This window comes from Haemorhous mexicanus, chromosome 15, assembly GCF_027477595.1.
Source record: "Haemorhous mexicanus isolate bHaeMex1 chromosome 15, bHaeMex1.pri, whole genome shotgun sequence".
NCBI lineage: Eukaryota > Metazoa > Chordata > Aves > Passeriformes > Fringillidae > Haemorhous > Haemorhous mexicanus.
In genome coordinates, this window is record NC_082355.1 from 14,675,226 (window position 1) to 14,695,891 (window position 20,666).

A 20,666-nucleotide genomic window follows, 5' to 3' on the forward strand; every position below is an offset into this window, starting at 1 on the left:
GTGGCTACAGATAAGAAATCAACAAAATTCAAAGGGAAATTCACGTTTTTCAGATTATAAAAATGTTAAGACAGTCTTAAAGCTTTAAATGTGTTTCATTTTGGGATGTGCATTTACTGCTCACAGTATATGGAAAATTATTTATCATTCCTGGTCACTACACCCAAAATAAGGGAACACTTTCTTCTGAAAAATTAATATAAATGATGGAATATTTTATTCCCCATATGAACTGGGATGATCTAGCCCTTACTCACGTATTTTGTCCCATCCTGAGCTGTGTGAGAATCTTAACTCTATATGGAAATGTATGTACCAGACATCTTGCAACATTCCCTTGCAGAAAAAATGACTTTTTTTACTAATAGCTGCAAACACCCCTCCTGCCCCAGTTTTATATTGACTGCATCTCTGAAGTGTGGGAACAGCAAAACGAGAGCTCCTTTAAACAAAAAAGAACAATAATCAGTGCTGACCATATCTGACCCATCACTCACACAATGGACTGACATTGCTCTCAATTACTGGCACTTAAACAGTGCAAGAAAAATACATCTCAGTGAAATCTTCCAGAGCAGCCAGTGCACAGTATTGACAGATAAGGGAAGCATGTGAGCCATATCCTGGGAACATTTATTTTGGCTGTTTGAGCCCAGAGCAGCACACAATGCTGAATCAAAAGCAATACCCACTTGATGAGCTTCCTCCTTCCTTCCAGGAATTAGCAAAGGTGAGCTGTCAGCTGGAGCCCAGGTGAGACTGGATGCAACACCTGCACTCCTCCCCCTGGCTGACTGAAGTGCACTCCTCACATTCCATCTGTCAATATCTCTTTTGCTATTTTATCCTTTTATTTGTAGCCACACATTCCCCCATACAGATCCCCCAGAGCTACTCTGTCCTCACTCCTGGTTTCTTCCCGAGTGATTCTAAAGGTAAAATTTCAGCCACACAGCTCAGCAAGGCACCATCTGCATCTTGCATAGCAGTTTCCACCACATCTCATTAATAAAATTTGTATTTATCATTTTATCTTCTTGTGGTGATTCACATTCCTCAGGGAAGCTGCTGATTTTGCCTGGGTTCTGTTAAGCAACAAGAAACAGGAATTCCTTTCTGGTGACTTCCTCTAAAGTCAGATATCCAGTGTGAGCTCCTGCAGGGGTGAAGGGCAGCTGGGAAACCATTAAATTCCTCTGCTCCAGGCATGATAAACCATGATTTATTTTAAAATTTGATTTGGGATTGCCAAAGCAGCTCGGCCCTCTCCAGGGAAAGGACAGCACATCCCTGAGCCTTCAGAGGGGGTCAGCTGGTTCAGCAGGGGCAGAATTAGATCTGGGGAAGAGGGGCAGTTCAGTTTCTTGCACCAGGTGAAAATCAGCAAATCTCTATTTCTGGGGCTGACTTCCAGCCCAGCCAGCTGCACACCCCATTTCCAGCAGTGCCCAAAGTGCAGCTGCACACAGGGCAAGGATGGAGCACCCTCCTCCACACCTCTGCCAGCCTTCCACCTTTCCCACTGGGTCTCTCAGCTGCCTGGGGGCTGGTGCACTCACAGGAGGTGCCTTTGAACAGCCTGATTTGTGCACTCTGTAGGAAGGGTATGTGAACTGAGAGGGGATCCAGGGGATTGGACATCACCAGCCTCCCTCCAGAGCAGGATCAGACTGGGCAGTGCTGGGAATAACACCAGGCAGGAACTTGTGAGAATGGTAAACTGTTACATGAGGGTGCTGCTGCTACTCTATTGCTATCAGGGTCAGAAAACAGCAGATGAAGTAGTGATGATGACATGGCTCACCCTTAAGCAGTAAAAAGTGCATTACAGCCCCTGGAAACTGCAGAGCCACACTCCAAGACAATTCTTGAGCAAAGTACTCAGACTCTACCCGTGCAAGTTAAAACATTCAGTCTCTCAAAATAAATTCATGAATTTACCATGTCTTTTTCAGAGATGTTGTCTGAAAGGGAAGCCCTGAACAAACCCCAGACTTGAGAGTGAAAACAAAGGGAAGGGACTCAAATAATACTGTAAAAATTCTGCAGCACCAAGTGCTCCATGATTGTCCCACCAGCATCCAGGAATAAAACCAGTAACACCCTGTCAGATACTCCCACCCAAAACATTCTGGCTCCTCATGTTGGACTTCTCACAACAGAAACAGTCACACAGACACTCATTTGAGAAGCAATGCTAAATTGGCTTGAAAATGCAAGGTAAGAGATTGCTTTGTCAGATATTGGTTACAGGACTCTCTTTTTATGGCTGGAATAATTTCTCAGAGGACATGGGGAAAAAGCTATCAACAATTCAATATTAACCAATATCAGTGAATATTACTTAAATTTGCAGGCATCAATGTGACAAAGAGCTTTCTAGTGCTTAGCTCACAGCTGCAGCAGCACAAGAACTAAGTGCTAATCCATCCTTCTAACCAGGAGACCAGGACACAGCTCCAGGTACCACAACCTGAATTTCAGGGCTGTTCATTCTTTGCCAGGTCCCTCAAGGAGTGGTTCAGTTTCCAAGTGGTCTCTGATGGAAACAGCTTTCCCTCATTTACAAAAGACAGCACCACTGGCACCCAGACTGTGACCTGGGATCACACACCACAGGGCTGTTTTCCCCCACGAAGGCAGCTCCTGCAGCAGCAGCAAAGTGCAGGTCAGCTTCTGACATATCCCACACCCTGCTCCTCAGGAGCCTGGGGGATGCTGCTCTCTTTGGGGGGAAAGCAGAGAAATCCATCACTCCAGCATGCAGAGACACCTCCAGCAGCCCCTGGGCAGGCTGGCAGCACACCTGGTACTAAAGCAGCCCACCTGTGGTAGCTGGAGCAGCAAGAGGGAAACTCACAATTGACAAAGCCAATGAAATACCCAGCCACAGCTCTAAGTCCCCTCCAGGGTGTCTCTGTTCTCCTGCATCTCCAGATAAGCACATTATGAGCATGGATTTCCAATGGGATGTGTTACCCACCGTGCCACAGGAAAATGGGGACTGAAAACAAGAAGGAATCTTTTTCTGAAAGGTTAAATTTGACCTGTGTGACATCTTCACAGCTCCCTGTGGCCTCTGAAACGTGCAGTGCATGCAGCTCCAGCAGGAACACCCAAACTGCTCAACCTTGTGTAAACACCAGGGTCTGCTCCATGCTGCCAAGGACTGCCTTTGTTTACAGCAGCAAAGAGCTGCCCAAAGCTTTTATTTCTTTCCCAGCCCCTCTGAAGCACCTACCAAACTCTCCACTCAGCACGGTAATTGTGGAAGATGCTTTTTGTATTACATGATTTATTTAAAGCACGTCCAATCTCAATTTATGAAATCCAGATTGTGAAGCACCACGTAACAGTTTATTCTTTTCCTCAGCACCTCTGGTCACTAACAGCAATTTTACAGTACACTGTGCCAAATAAATACACTTAATACCTCAATCAAGCACTTGGGAAGCTGCTTACAAAGACTCAATGCACAGTAGCATCACTGCAGTTAAAAATCCAGCCTAATTTCCATTTTGACCTGTGCCTTCACACACACCAAACCAAAACCATACCAGGGTTAAAATCTGGATTCTAGCTTTTTGCTGTTTTCTTAGAGCTAATTATTTTTCCCAACTTTGCAAAGATTTGATTTGGCCACGCTTATACATTTTTCCCCCCTCCTCTAAACAACAAAAACACAGTTTTAGTGTTTTCAGATGTTGAGATCTTTTATGCTTGCTAAAGACACTAATTTGAGTAGAAAGAAGCAGCCATCAGCCAAAGTCCATTCTTTTGAAGATTACAGAGCTACGTGACAATTCCTGGCAGTTGGCCGTGGAAAAGTCAGGATCTGTTGGTGTCTTATATCCTGCCTCATTTTTCACAGAAGTGTGTGACGTCCATCTGGCTCTGGAAGAAATGTCAGTTCATCTTTCAGGCCCACCAATTCTCCTCTTGATCCTCCTGGCACGTGAAATTTCATCATCGTTCATCTTAAAATCCTGCACTGTGTTAATAGCAAAGCATAAAAGTGAAATGCTAAAATGCAAAATAGGGGTCAGCTACCTCACCACTAATCTCTGTGTTCTGGAAGAAAGCTCTACAACCTTGCTGCAATAAAAGCACTGGAAACATTCTGGCTTTTCCACTGTGGTGAGCACCACTGGTCTTTCTCAGGATTCTGGATCTCGGGATTCCACAGAACTTACACTGAATTTTGGGTTGGAGTCCTTCATTTTCCAAGGGCTGAGTACAAACATGCCAAAAAAAGAAGTGGTTTCTACCTTCCACTTCCACAATGCTTCATTTCTCAGCTCTGTGCTCTCACTTAAAGACACCTTGCATGATGCTCTTTCTTCAGCTGATTTGGCCAAATTTTATTGAGCCAATATTCAATTCTGACCATATCCTCCTTTATTTGCATTTTAAGTGTTAATGTCCCACAAAAAAACCCAAAAAATCAGAGTAAATCCAAATAAGTGGAGGGCCACCCCCATGGCAGATTTGTTAGCAGTGGGTACCAGCTCTAAAGACATTTTATTTAAAGCTTACTTTTACAGGACAGGTCAAACAAAATTTTGCTAATTTGCTCAGATAATAAGGATGGAAGTGCTTCAATGTCCAGAGAAGGGAAAATAAAATGAACTCCAATATTCACCTGAGCCTAAGCCCTCTGGAAGCTTCCATGAGGAGTGGAACACACTTCCCCTGTTACTCTGAATGAAAACCTTTATATGTGGTGTTCTGCCAGGAATAGAAATTACTCCTGTTCTTTAAAGTTTGACCCAGTACAGCTGCTTTGTTTAAAAATAAGTTAAGGATTACTTTTGCATCCACTTCAATAGATCAAAAAAGAACATTATTCCAAAAATCGAAGCAATGTAAGTGATTTTTATTTGTTATTTGAAAGAAATTAAATGGAAAAAAGCCAGGTTTTTTTTTAAATGCAACCAACATACTTTCTTCATTAACATTTTGCAATGTTTGACAATACTTAATAAAATAGCTTTAATATTACCTAAAATGTTGCAATTTAGCCTTTGTGAGTTACGCCAAACTTTCCACAGTCCACTCTCCAAAGCCCACTCAGAGCAAAGAACCCAGATTTATAGTTTTGTCCTAAAAATGATTTAAGCTAAAATACCAAAAATTTGCAAGTTTCCAGCCCTCCCTTTCATACTACATTAATTTAGGAAATATTTTAATGACAGGCAATCCTAAAAGAGAAGCAGAGATGCAGTATGGTGAGCAGGCCAAGTTAAGGGTTCATATAGGGAAGACAAAAAAAAAAAAAAAAGCTGAGACTTTCAAACATCACAGACTTAAAGAGACACTGTTAAAGGTATCAGATTTCCTGCCTTCTGCTTTCATAATATAGATTGTTCTCATTTGCTGGCAGAGCAGGCTCTGCACAAACACACAGATGACACTTGAGTTTTGTTTCTGGCTATTCCAGCCTTTCTCCTGGAAGTTTTTCAAAACTCCTTCAAAATTGAACTACCTGAACCTTTATCTAAATATAGGTATGAGAAAACTACAGGAATCTTGATCTAAATATAGGTATGAGAAAGATTTATTTATATATGTATACACATGTATATAAAATGAGCTCAGAACTGGGACTTGGTAGTAAGGGTACTGACTCTTCACAGTGACATATAATCTGAAAAAACTATTCTACAATGTCAGGCTATGTTTAATTTTAGGAAATTAAGCTAGGGTTGTTGTTTTTTTTCTGAAATAAATCAGCTATGGCAAAACTCTGCACCTGAAAGTACTTTTTAATTGAATATAGGTGCAAATCTGTTAGAATTTAAAACTCATCTCCCTTCTTGCCATAGATGGAGCTTTCTGATTCATGACAAAAGTACTGGGTAAATTAATTTTAAATGTTCAGCACACTCATTAAACAACTCAAATACAAATCTAATCCTGAGATCATCTGAAACAGCTTTAGTAGAGCATTAGCTCAATACTCCAGACTTCTCTTGAATAATTGCTGGTGGGCACTTAACTCTTGAAAGCTGCTTTAGAAAATATCAGTGGGAAAATAACAAGCCCTACAAGAAATGCCTGCAGATAACAGTTACCAACCAAGCATAAAAAGCCTGCATTCCAAACCAGCTTGGGATATTGTTCTGGTCACCTACCTCTAACAAAGGACAATTCTCCAAGGTATTTCAGTTTTACAGAGATTTCCTTCTGCTCTTGCCATAAACAGAATTAATGATGATGAAAAGGAGCACACCCAGCTAAGAGCAGCAACTGGGTGCAGAATTAACTTTGTCCTTTTTAATATTTAAATTTATACTCCTGCAGGGCCAGGAGTTTCCTATAAACCGATTCCAGATTAAGAAACATCTCATATTCACCTTCTCCAAAAAAGAAAAGAAATTAACTTCATTGCTATCAAAAGCAGAGGAAATCTACAATCCATCCTCCACTAAGTCTTCCTTGATACCCTGGAATCCACTGCAATCACTGGCATTATGCTACTTCAGAGGAAATGAAGCAAATCAGAAAACTAAATATAAAGGCAGATTTAGAAATATGTGATTCTCAAAGGAGAAAATTTAAATTTCCATCAGCATAGACATATAAAATACAAAAATATGCAATAATATGAAATTATTATTTAAAAAAAAACCTTCCCCCACATACCAATTTTAAGACTTGCCCAGATAATATCCTTCTGGTAATGTTATTTCACTTCCAGTTCTATTTTCCTGGCAGTCACTCTAATTTCAAGTATTAGCTATCATGTAATGTAACTTCAGCTGTCTTTAAGGGCATATTTTAATTTAGGCAGGTACTCATCTCTCTCCTTCTTAAAGAAAGTTAATTTTATTATCATTATATATTATGGATGACCATTAAGAGTGAGGTAGAAAACGTGCAGCTTTTCCATAGGTATAAAGACAGATACTTACAGCCTTTCAAGTTGTTTCAGATCCTGAAAAGCTCCACGTTCTATCACACTGATCTGATTTTCTTCCAAGTGTCTGCAAAAATTCCAGAAATACCAGTGAATTTTAACAAAATGGAAAAGCATCCCCACTTCTCTTCAAACATTATCAAAATGCTTCTCACTAAGTGTCAATACCAGTTTTAACTGGAGATTAATCAACTAATCAGGGCAGAGGAGCACTGTTTCTCTTGGTCACTAACAGGAAATTGATTCCAAATTCTCCTCCTGACCTCCACATGTGGTAAATATTTTTGTTCCTAAACCTCTGTAACCACATTTTCCTCAGAAAGGTGCTGGTCTGGAGGCTGGTGGTTACATCCCTGGGACATTCCTCATGTTCCTAGGATATTTGTGTGCCAAAATTGAGATCACTGACTTCCACAGCCCACAGCAGGACCCCCCTCCATGGCAATGGGGGGCATTTTTGGTCCACACTCTGCCCTGCACTGATTTCAGGCTTGCTCTGGAGCAAATCCTCTGTAGGTGCTCCCAAGGGGTTCCACCTCCAGGAGCAGCAGCTGTGACCCAGCCCTACAGCCCCACTGCCCAACAGGGTGCAAAACCACCTGGGACAGGTCCAGCTCTCCCCTGGGGCTGACCCTGCTTTTCTCTCCCCCTGACACCACCACTGGGACAAGCAGAGGAGTTATTTAGATTTCCTTACAAGCAAAGGAGAATGACTTCTCTCTGATTTGCAGCCTGCAGGGCACGGCTGCCATTCAGAAATGCCAAAATTGCTGCCACAGCAGAAATGCTCCTGACAGGTGAAGTGGAAGCCAAGGGAGAGAGATTCCAACAGTCCCATCTGAGGTGACCTCTTCCCTCCCTCCAGCACACATCCATCCCTGCTTCTGTGAGAGCACTGAACACCTCTGAAGAGTCTGGACCCAGGGAAAACCACCACTGCTGCCTGTCCAACAGCCACTCCTCTGCCCTCAATCCTCTGAGGATGCTCAGAGCTTTGGACTGGGCAGGAGCTGAGGGCACAGCCAGCAAGAGAGGATTGCACAGGTAACACCAAGGAGATGAAAACACAAAACTACCAAACTCCAGCACATGAACACGAGAGCCATGCTGCCTAAAGGACAGGGAGGAAAACTGTGTGAGGAAAAGGGAAAGGGATGAAGCTGGAGGGGATGAAAGGAGAAGGTTTTCTCCTTTCCATCCATTTTGAATGTGAGCTGTTTGCTTGAGACTGGAGGATTTTTTTCTGCTGTACAGGGCTATGAGTTTCCAGGTGCCTTGCTCCTAGTCCTTATTCTGATGTGTGCAAACAGAATTATGCTACCTTTCTAGGAACACTGGGACAGGCTGCAGATTTCTGTATTGCCTCTGTACCCCCAGCAAACAGGGCAGGGAGGGAAAAAGGACAAAGAGGGGTTTAGTAACAGAATTATGAAGAGACCATAAGAGAAACAAAAGAAAAGGTAAGAAAAATCTGAAGGATGTTTTATTCCAATGACTTCTGTGGCAGACACCACACTACTCAAAGTCTGAGCAAATGAGTTACACAAACCCAGAATGAGCACAGGACAAAAGCACCAAAAAGCTCTAAAGATGGCAATTGTACATTTTGGTTCTTCCTGAAGGCATAAAAGACTGCAGCAGCATTAAGCAATGTCTGACACTATGAAAACCCAACCAAACTGAAACAACTATTGGCATCAATATAGTATAGAACATGTATTTTAATAGACTCTCAAAATGGTATTGACAGCTGGGATGGGAGCCAAGGAAATCTCAGTAACTCCTCTGCTAGAGATGAGAGAAACATCACAAGAACAAAAAGTCTTCCCATAGATTTGAGGTGTTGCCTTAATTGGACAACTTGTTCATAGGTGTTGAGGTAGCAGGAGCAAAGACTCAGCTTTTCCTTAGCAGGACTTAAATATCACTTTAATTATCACTAAAGAACTCTAACAGTTCTTTGGTTGCAGCTTTAGGGGTTTGTTTTAGAAGATAGTCAGAGGATTCCTCACTAACTCAGCAGGGCTGTTTGAGGTTCATGCAGAGAAAACAGGAAGCCAGGAATGACAAAGTCTACATCCTGATGTTCAAGGCCTGTCTACAGGTTAAGCTCCTGACAGATACTGAGCTCATGAGACAGCACCACCTGAAATCTTTGTATTTATGACTGTGTACTAGACCAAAAACCTCACCAGTCTCCTTGTGTTCAAGTTCTATAGCTATTCTTGATCAACTTCTGCTTAATACTATGCAGAATGCTGTTAATGGGACTGTACCTCACAGTGGCCAACATCTCAAAGCCCTGTTTGCTAGTGTCTCCATACAAGTGAATTATGCATGAGCAATTGCAAAGCAGACCAAAATCTTCAGCACATGACTTATTCAAAGCTAGTAAGAAACAACTGAACAGCTCTGAAACTACAGTCACTTTAGTATAGAACTAAAACTTACTGCCTCACATGGCAAACTGTTCAGGTTGCCTGGCTTAGAGGAATACCAACAACTGAATAATGTGCCAAAATTACTAGAATTTGATCCCTGGAATTAAGGAAATTCTAAGCAGTAGCAGCCTCAGATAGTCTCATAAAAGCCAGACAAGTTTGTGTTGTACTCACAAGACACGAAGATTCTTCAGCCCCGTGAAGTCTGTCTTGGTAATTCTTGTGATGTTATTTTTTTCTAGATCCCTGCAGAGGAAAAAGAAAGCAGCATTCAGACACCATAACTGACACCCAAAATTCCATTAGCAGAAAGTATCTGCATCACTGGAGCACCCACCAGCTGCTCAAACTGTACAAACAAACATTAAAAGCATCAAAATCTCAAATAGCAAGTCATCAATCCCGATGCATTTTGCCTCCTCCTCCTCTGTGCTGTTCTCACAGATGAAGTTTGTCCTAAAACTGGGTTTCTCCCATTTTTAGTTCTAGTGTCAGGGCTCACTATATGCTTCTTTCCCCCTCAGACTACAATTCTGTAAGAGGCTGTGCATACCCAAGACCCAGTTAGTACAAAACAGCTGAAGTAAGTGTACAGGGCCCCAAAATTACTATTCTAAACCCAAGTGAGTCCAACCTGCTGCAGAAACCTTGGCCACACAGAGTCTGAAAAGAGGATAATTTAGTTCAGTGATTCCTTGTGTGCTCCTACCCAGCTGACTGGAACACTCACTGGTGCCACAGGACCTGGTTTGGCATTTTCTCCCCTCCAGACCTGCCTTTGCCAAGAATCCCTGAAGTCCTGCCAGCTGAGCACTTGGCTGTAGAGATTTCATGGTTTTCAGTCCTGTCCACACTGTTCTCCCTGACCTAGTGCTATCCAACAGAGACAAGACAAACAGCTGGTCCTCCTTTCTGCTCTTCATGCCATCAAAAATATGGCATGTGGACACAAAACGTATAATATTTTTGGCATAACTTTTTTGAACATTTGACATCAATCTTCCTATGAGTCTAACATACAAGCAAGACCTTAACTGGATTGGAGCAGTATGTAATGCACCAGAGCACAGAAATAAGTGTTTAAGAATATTGGAATCTACTTCTAATGGTTATTGACAGACATCAAAATAATACTAATAAAATCCTTAAGCCATAAAATGGATTATAAACAGATTTCACAAACTATAAGCCTTAGTTCATGCATTTTAGCACGAGACATTTCTATAACCCAAGAAACATTCTCCTGTCAGGAAAGCACAGATGGAAAGTAAGGATAAAGATAAGGAAATGAGGGGGAAAAGGTCCTTGTGTTTCAGCTATATGAACAGGACAGCCTGTACCCCCACTTGGCTTATGTCAGCTGTATTTTAGAAGGTTCCCTGAAGAAAAGAAACCACCAAGCCTGTACAGGGCACTTTCCCTGCCCGTTCCAGCCATTCTCTTCCATTTGTCTTTGTCCTCTCGATTCACTCGTGCTTTTCCCCAAGAATACCTCTGAATCACTGCCTACATCTTTCAGATTTTCCAGCCTAATTTCCTCTTCTGTTCTGAGTTCATTTCTTCTACCCTGGTGCATCATTAACGACTCGCTGGTGTGCCAGTGAGCTGATTGCAAGAAACACTGGAAGGAATTACGTCTGGAGTAAGCAACGCGTAAATAGCCCGAGTCTGACTCGCACGTTGCTCCCCATCTGCTTTTCATGGCATTCCATCACAAGCTTTGCCTTTATCTCAGAGAAGCTCTAGCAAAACACAGCATTAAGCTGGTTGGAATCCCCCAAGGCAGAGAGGAGCCAGCCAAGGGACATGGAGCAACACGGTGTCCATGGCCCTTTTTTTGTGTATTTTGGTAAGACTTGATCCCAGCACAGCTTTACTTGGCTTCAACGCAGGCTGAACCACCACTCCTGCCATCCACACAGCAACCTCTCCACCACACCCAGGCTGAGACAGCAGCTCCACACACGAGCACAATTCCCCAGGAACACTCAAGCATTCTTCCCCTGGGGAAATCTGCAGCTCTCTGTTCTGAAAGACTTCAGCATTCCTTGACCAACACATATCTTGAGATCGCTTTTTCCTCTGCTCCTGCAGGCTGGCACAGCCTACCCTGTATACACAGTATCCATCACCCTATTAATCACTTACAGAGTTTAGTGTCTGAGTGAAAGGTTTCCATTTCTCTTATTCCCATTACTTGCACCATGCCCTAACCTTAAGAGAAACATTCCTCATGAAGCTCACCCTGCTCAAACTATAGCTCTGTTTTAAAAAACAGTGTTTACCTTCTGAACATTTGCTTTTTCCAGCATGCTCTGCCTCAAGGCTTATCTGCCAGTTGAAGAAAAACAGACTAAAGCTGTGATCAACTATGTAAAATTCCCTCCTCCTGTTCACAGTAGATCTAATGCTGCTGCAAAGCAGCAGATTGCCACAGGTTACCCCATTAGTCAATTAAACTTTGTGACTCTGAAGTTACTGAACTAATGCAGACATTAGCGGTTTACAGCTGGTATTTGTGGGCAACATAATATTTTATGTTTCCTTCATAAAGTTTGGCAGCTGATTATGGGCTCACTAGTGGGTTTCAACTACAAAGAGCTAAACCTTAACGTGTAATCTTGGTTGGCTTTCAAACACATCAGTGTTCAAAAGGACTCTTGGAACCAAACAGATTTCTTGGAAAAGAAATCATCTGGGTCTGAGATGTGAGGAAAATAATACCATGCAGACAAATTTATTTATATTTCACTTCAACACATATCTATGTCCAGATGAAATAATTCTATGTAATATTCTTATTGTGCAGAATTCCTGAATTTTGGGGAGTATGTGGGGCCAAGCAGATCTTGAATCGTACTCAACACATCTATCTCTCCCACAGCACCAGCTGCTACTCCTGGTTATTTCACATTCAAATAAGATAGTCTAATCAATTAAAAACATCTAAGAAATCTCCATTAAGGAATACAGGTCTCTCCTGGAGTGTCAGCAGCAAAGTTGATTATCACTCCATTAAAAAGAAATCAGAAATGACATCTACACCAGCTTTGGTAAAGCTCCTGACATTAGGTCTGCCTTGTCAATTTATTAATTTATTTTGGCATAATTTGTAGGCTAAAGCATGCTAAGAACAATGCAGCTACAGGGGTAGCTTTAAGAAAACAGACATGGAAGGAATTATTTCAGTGAGACTAGCAACATGAATTGGACTAGAATGGTACAAGACATCAGTGAGTTCAGATGAGCTATTAAGGGAGCTTTACTCATAAACATGTCCTGCTATGTTCTAATAACAATTTAATTCAACACATATTTTGTAGATGCTGAAGACTGAGTCACACAACATACACACTTATTACAAACAGGGATGCTTGGAGCAACTGGAGCAAATCCTGCTTCATTGCAATAATTCCTCTGAATTGCTTCATCTTTCATTCTTCTCTAAAGACAATCAAGTGAATTTAAGACAGACTTTCCAATGGCTTAAAGCACCAGCATTCCCAGGAGTGCACAGATTTCCTCTGCTACATTACTTAAATTTCAGTTGATAATTGCTCTGTTCAGCCACTCAACTCTTCCAAAACATCCGGATGCTGTCTCAGCCCCCACCCTCTCCCTTGGACTGGATCAAGTTCATGCTTGGAGAAGTAAATCCACTTGTCTCTTCACACTTTGTGCTTCTGCCTTCCGGGCTCTCCAGCCTGGGCAGTCACAGCCCCTCACCCTGGACAGCTCAGAGCCTCCCTGCCCTCCCTGGTGCACAAAGTCAGGCTTGATCTGACACCCCAGCACCCCCACAACCAGCAGAGCAGCTCTCAGAGAAGAGCCAATAACAACAGCAATCAGATGCTGAAGTCTTGCACAACCTTCAGCTCAGTAATTCTGTAGATGTGTATAAATAAAATATTTTACACAACGTTCAAATCCTTTTATACACAAGGATGCAAAAATTCAAAGCAACACTGCTAGACTACAGCAAGTTCCTTTTGTAGTCAGAGGTTATTCTGCTACCACCTGAGCCCTCTCCCTGTTATAATATCCAAGATAAGTGGATAATCAAGCTTGGGCCCTCATCATAGCTGTGAATCTTAAACATACCCAGGTCAATCCCTGACTTAATTCCTCAACACATCCAAGATGATGGGTTTGGGGTCCTTTTATCAGCTGCTCATTTCAGAGCTCTGCCTGCCCAGTTGTGCTTTTCCAGGCACAGAGAAGCCAAACTGAAGACTCTTCCTAGAGCACAAACCAGTTCTCTCTCTACAGCTCTGAAATGGTTTGGTTCTGCAGCCCTGATACATGGGCACACAAAACACACTCTTCTGATGTTCCTTTTGCAAATGCTGGGTTTGCTTCAAGACAAGGCTCTATTCTGTGCTTTCAAAAAAGAGAAAACAATTTTTTTTTCTTTATATTTTTCTGATCTGGAAACTACCAGACTTCAGTCCTAATTCTGTTACCTTTTGGTCAGAAAAGAAATTGCCTCAGTTTAGTTCCCTTTCTAGAAGGAACACAGTTCTTGCATTTGGTTAAAGCCATTTATTACCAATAACTGCTCAAAAACATTAAATTTGCCCCTGTTTCAGAGAATTCTCAGGTGCCCTTCTGGCAAACAGTGACATTCCTAACAGCAAAACTGAAGAACCTTGATGCCCAATAATTTCATGGCAGTAGCTGATTTTGCATTTCAGTGACAAACACAAGTCCAAGATGGGCAGTGTTCTGAAAAATATCTATTGTCTAATTAATATTATTTGTCTTTAACCTAAGACAAGATTAGACAAAATGAAAACCCATGGAAAACAAAAACAACCTGCCATCTAAGGATAAGGAGCACCAGACTTCATTGCAACCCTCAGATATTTCTTCATTTACATCAATAAAGAATTCAATAAGAGCAGTAGGGAAACTGTATTTAAGGAAAAATGAACTGCCACACACTTCAAAAAAACAGCTCTTACCCAAGTTAAACAGCACCAGGATTCTTTCCTGTCCAGCTGCTTCCTAAGTAAGGTAAATATTCATTTCTAGTCACAGAACCTCAAACACAAAGTTGAGTTTCTGTTCCTGCTACGTTTTCAAAGTGGTTACCACACACCAGCTCAAAGCAGGGACAAACAAATCAGCCCAGAACCCAACACTCTGGAAGGAATCTTGATTCAACCCACACCCCACCATCTACAGGGAAGATGAATTTCTCTTCACCTCATTTTTTGTATTTTCCAAGAAGGAATGCATAAAATCTGCGTGTCACGGAACAAAGTTAGGAACTAATAAAAACCTCTCTTGCTCTCCCTAAAAACAGGTCAGGATCCAACACACCATCTAGAATTCCCATCAAAACAAACCTCACCTGGGACACAATCCATGCAACTTCCAAACGTTCATGAAGAACAGAAGAAAAATAATTTCCCAAGAAACTGAAGAGCACCTGTTTGGAAGTGACAGCACACATCCTTTGCTGGGATTGATCTGCACCACATTCCAAAGGGTTCATTTCAAATGGCAAATCAACACTGAAAACATGGGAGCCAAAATCCAAGTGATAATGAATTAATCCAGATTCTGGATCTAGGGAGCTGCTGATGTTTTTCATTACCCCAATTCCTCCAAGTAACTGAAGCAGCCCTCACTCCTGAGAAACAAGGCTTTTTCTGTGCCACTGCACTGCTGAAGGACTTTGTCAGTCCACAGCATCCTGAGTGGCAGCTGAGTCATCCCCTGGAAGTTTTTCTGTGCTTTGTTTCCCCATCCCCAGCCACCACCCCAGGTAGCACTCAGCACCTGAGCTGGACAAACCTGCATTTTCCAAAGCAATGCATTTTCCACCCTTGGCCTGGCTATCTCTGGCACTCCAGAAACTTAAAGCCATGAGGGAAACTTCCTGATTTTTAGGAAAGCTAAAAGCTGGAGGCAAAGCTGGAGGTTCAGTCAAGCCTCCCCTCTTTAGGAGTGCTTTAGCTCTTGGTCTGGGATCATGCTAAAACCAGGACCAGGAAAGGGACAAAAATGCACTCCCATGTGTGAATGCACCCACAGAGCAGATTCTGGCTGCCCTTTCCAGTCTTTCACACACCCAGTGTCTGTTTTATTATTTTAACCATTTTCCAGGATTTCTGCTGTGCAGCTAATTTTCTTTAATGGGTATGAACTGCCACCAGCCTCTTAACCTTAAATGACCATAATTCCCAACAGAAAGCACTTGGCAATTCTCTCTTTTGCCTTCAATCCAAGAACTTCAAAGTTACTGTGATCAACTACTCAATTATAACACTATCCTGAAGCCCTCTGGCAGCACAATCTGCATATCTTCAGATTGAACATATTTTCTTCTCAAGTTTTGCAATGCAGGAAATGAATTCCTGGGACTGGGTTTTATGAAATACACAAATTCCACTAGTTTCCAAATCACATGGGCAAGTATGAACATCACTTCTAAGGAAAGACAAAAAACATCAAAATCATCTTCAGCTGAGGCAATTCCATTTTTTAAAAAACAGTACATTTCACCTCTTTAAGACTTGGTATTTTTTTCTTCTAATCAGCTGACTTTGCAAAGGAGCATGAGAATTTATTTTTATTTCTACTGAGCTCTAGAAAGACTGGCACTCTCTGAACCTTTCACATCATTTAGCTCAATAGAAGGAAAATATTCAAAGCCCTCCACCTGAGGAGGAATAAACCCATGCAACCAGCCCAGGTGGGGCATGGCATGAGCAGAAGATGCTTTGCAGCAAAGTCTCCTGGAGCCCCACTGTGCCCCAAAACCCCAGCAGTGGCCTTGGAGCAGCAAAGGCCACCTCAACCACAGACAGAGGGGTTGGGAATTGGGAAGAATTCACTGCTGCCTTGTCCTGTGGGTTTTTGCCAGCCCTTCTGCAATGCTGGGTCAGTGCAGGCTCTCAGGAAGCTGTCTGGTGACATTTGAACAGAGGCTGAGACACCTGGGTTTGTTGAACTCAAATTAAAGAGAGGTTAAGGGGGGATCCTACTGCAAACTACAACCAGCAGCTTGGAGACCAAAGACCCCCTTGCCTGATCTGCAGGAAGAACAAGGCACAGGTGGAGAAACATTAGGAGAAAAAAACAATTCCTGCTACAACCACCAGTGCATTCCAAATATTCTGCAGAGTTTCAGCAACAAGAACTGCACAGATCCACACAGAAATACTGGGATCCAGAAATGTGCACATCTTGTACAAGAGTAACAATCAGCTCACTATTCAACATTTCTGAATTGTTGCTGTAGCTGTTGGATGCCACGTGTGTGACCCTGGATAGTTTCAGTCCTCAGGAAAATTTAAATAGCAATTAAACAGCCACACAATAGCTGGAGTGTGCAAATCCCATGCTGCAGTCCATCATAGTTTTGTAACACACCTACACGACAGCTTTTAATTCAAAAAAGGTTAGATGCTCTGCTCTGATTAGAGAAGGCTTTCAGGTATGAGTCAGACTGTTTTCTTTCTGTCTGAACAATGAGAAAAATGGACCTTAGAGGTTAAGTGCCCTAATTTTGTGAATAAGCTGTCCATTCTAAAACCCATTACAGCAGTGCTTGGTTAATAACACACATTAAGTGTCCAAATGATCTGGAACTGCTTGCAGACAACACACTTCTGCCCTCATCCTTATAAAAATAAGAAAAAAAAAATATTTGGCAAACTACAAAGGTTAAGAAATATCCAGGAAAAAAAAAACCCTTCACTTTTTGCAACTTGTACAGTTGAATTCCAGGCTGAATTTCCTACAGCAGACTGCAGTGGAAGTCACACCAAGGCCCACACAAAGCAGCATAATGGATTGAGTAATTCAAGCATTCTGCTTCTTCCAAGGAAATACATGTTTGTCTCAGCCTGCAGGAATTCCTCTCTAATAATGAGTGTACAGGTTTCCTTGCCCACATGAAGGAATGGTTGTGCTGACAGCAGAATGTTTAACAGTGCATTTCACACCCCTGGGTCCTTCACCTCCATGCCCAGAGTCTGAACTTGCTCTTGATGTGCTCCAGATCTGCTCTGGCAGTGTCACCTGTGCCCTGCTGAGAGAGACACACTGCAGGAAGAATGAGAGGGGTGAGGCTGTCCTGGCACTCCCTCGAGTGCCAGTGCACACCTGGGCTGAAGAGGCAGCTGGAGATGGAGCTGCAGCACAGGAGGGAGGGGACAAACAGCACCCAGGGGTGCAGGAACACTGCCCAAACCTCAAGTGATGGTCTGAGCACAGTCAGAGCTCATCTGGAGCTCAAGCTGGCCAGGGTCACCAAGAAGAGCTCCTAGCAGTGCATCAGCTATAAAATAATTCCCAGAATGACTGGGTTGGAAGAGACCTCCAAGATCATCGAGTCCAACCCATGCCCTAACACCCCCACTAAAATAATAAAACAATACACAAGATGTGATGGCTCAGTGACAGACTGAGGTGCTCAGAGCCTCCACCAGCACAGCCTCCCATGTCCTGGTGTCCAGGAGGAGAGGAACAGCCAGGAGGGGCAGAGGATCAAGTCAAACATCCCTTGAGAGTTCCTGACCAAGCCTGCAGGAAGAGAGGACACAGCTGCTGGGACAGAGGTCAGGCTGATACAGCCCTGCCCTGACACCTCCAACACAGGCAAATGTCAGCCCTGCCTTGAAAAGGGTAACAAGCACAAACTGGCAAAGGGCAGGCTGCTCAGCAGCAGCCTCAGTTTGGCCCTGGAAAAGTCACTGAAAATACTACAGGAGGCAATTTCTGCTTTTCAAGACCCAACCAGACATTTTCTGTGTGAATTCCATGTTCTGCTTTGAGCAGGGCCTGAACCAGGAGACCTCATGAAGTCCCTTCCAACCTCAGTGATCCCATGAGTCAACATTTCCTGCAAAGGAAAAGGTAAAACAAGTACTTGCTGTCTTCTGTTTCAGGGGGAGTCAGGGAATGGCAGAAAACTTTAAGTATGAAGCATAAAAAATAGAAAATGCTTTAAAATACAGCTGCTATAGAAACATGGTTTAATATGAAGGCAGGATGTGCACAAGGAGGAGCAGGTACAGTTGTGTGTCAGAACAGCTCAAGCATCATTTTAATTTATACTAAAAATTAAACCCCAACTGCACATACAAAAGGTCACTTCTTTACTTCTTTTCAATCCTTGATCTTGTTTAGCCATTCCTACTCAACTCCTCCAACTGGAGCTCTTTTTTCATGTCCAGCAGGACCAGCTGTTCCAGGGATTCCAGGTGGCCAGACAGCCCAGTGCTGTTCCAAAGCTCAGACTGCCACAAAGGCAGAAATCAGACCATGTCAAGCATCCTTTGGGCCCTATTTTCACTCAGCCATCACATGGACAACCTCATCAGGAGAGCCACAGAGATGTGCTTCAGTGTTTGACACTTCTGGACTCATCTGGGCAAAAAGCATTGCTGCAAACTTCAGCAGACACACACTGCTTTAATTTTATATTTCACTTCAGTGTGTGACTGAATAGATCCCAGGGAAGAAACTGCAGTGTTTGGGTGCTCTGCACTAAGGCAGACAAACTGATGTTTCAGACTTGCAATAGTTCACACCTGCTCCTCACTGCTGTAAATCCTTGATAACTTGGAAAGACATCCTAAGAACAAACAAATTATTTTAGTGAAGCCTGGCATGAAAACCAAGCCTTGATTTCATCACCCTGCTCACTTTCAGACATGCACAGACTAGAAACCCTTCCCAGATCTTTTCCTGGAAAGGTAAGAGAGATCTCTGTTTATGTTTGGGGTTTTTCCTTTTGTTGCTGTTCAGGGCTTTGGTTTTTTAATGTAAAAAGCATCCAGTTTCACCAACTCTGTTCATTCCTAGCACCAGCACACTGAGTGTAACATGTCTGCAGAGGCCACTGAGGAGCAGAGGAAGCCAAAACGTTGCAATAAAATGTGTAGGACAGTTTTAATATGTAAAATGAATTTGAAGGAAGGGTTGTATTGACTTGATGTTAGCAACCAGATGCTGCAACCAATTTACAAGCAATTTTCTTCACTCTTCAGTGGATTCCCACCTTCCTTGTCCCCCATATCCTCATTCCACTTTTGGTTTTTCACTTGCTGCAGGAAAGCTGAAGTGATTTCACAGTGTTTGCTAAATGAACACAAAACTCAAGTTTTCCTAAAGGCTTTGCAGAGCAATCTGATGTTTCAAGTTACTGAAACTCCTCGTGCTTATCAAACCCCTTTGTACTGACCCTGCTGCATACATGAGGGCTATGGAAGAACCAGCTTGGAAATTATCTGTTCTATAAAATGAAGTTAACATTAACTGGGACTAACTGGGAACAATCCATTTCCATCTTCTAAAAAAACTTCAGAAGCAATTCGCTAAAAAACTTTCCAGAGAGAAAAAATGAACATAAAACCAACACCAAAATCCATAAAACCCTTCTGACTGCTCCTTATCTTCTGCTGCCTTTTCACATGTTATCTATTAAAACTCAAAGCTCCAAAGGATCATTGGGCTGTTTCCTACACTTTCACATTCTTATCTGAGAAACTTATATCCAGATGTGTGTTTTCATCTCTCTGAAGAACCAGCCTTTCCCTTAGGGCCTTATTTCTCAGTATCTATTTCCACTTCTGGAAAACAAGTTCTCTTTGCTCAAGAATTTCCCTTCCATCTTTTTTTTTTTTTTTTCACCTCTTTTTTCTGGTCTCCAGCTAACCTCCCTGCTGCATGTATCTAGGCATTTCAGAAATGCACCACTGCCTCTCAGGGAGCTCTCTCTTGTGCCCAGCTGTGCTCTCCAAACCCCACCTCTAACCAGCTCTACCACTTCAAGAGGATGAGACTGCCAGGGCCTCTTCTCACCACTCTGCAACATTTTCACACAGGCTTGTGACCCAGAGGCTCCCACATTGCTCAGTGATGCTGCAACCACTGCTGCCCTCCCCAAAGAAAGATGTTTCATCCGGGTTTTGCCAAAATCAGCATTTCAAAAAAACCTTCCTAATATAATGCCTCCCCAGTCTAAACAAAACCATCACCCAGACAAAAGACAAAACTGGAGAAAATCCATAAGTTCAGTTCCCACTGAAGTCCAGGCAAAACGTGCTCCAGGACAAACAGGAAGGCACAAGACACAAACTGGACTCGTCTTCCCCTTGCTGAAATTTCTCATATTTAAACAACACAACTGCTTTAATTAAACATTGCTGTCTCCATAGCTGTGGACAAGCAGTACATACATTTAATGGGCTGGATGTCCTCTGGTCACATCTGTTATGTGAACTTTTTATGCTACACACTCTGTCCTAAACCAGAGAGAATGTGCAAACTGCTGTTGGCTGTTTCCT

The 20,666-nt window shown here is 42.6% G+C and overlaps 1 protein-coding gene across 3 annotated transcripts in view; it reads right to left on the bottom strand.

The window, feature by feature from the left end:
- Positions 1-20,666, bottom strand: part of SLIT3 (slit guidance ligand 3) — a 484,612-nt gene that overhangs the window by 453,819 nt on the left and 10,127 nt on the right. For all 3 annotated transcript variants that reach the window (XM_059859899.1, XM_059859900.1, XM_059859898.1), the window contains 2 exons: positions 9,535-9,606; positions 6,915-6,986 (listed from right to left, as the gene is read on the bottom strand). In XM_059859899.1, coding sequence (XP_059715882.1) covers positions 6,915-6,986; positions 9,535-9,606 — 144 coding nt within the window. The remainder of the gene's footprint in view (positions 1-6,914; positions 6,987-9,534; positions 9,607-20,666) is intronic.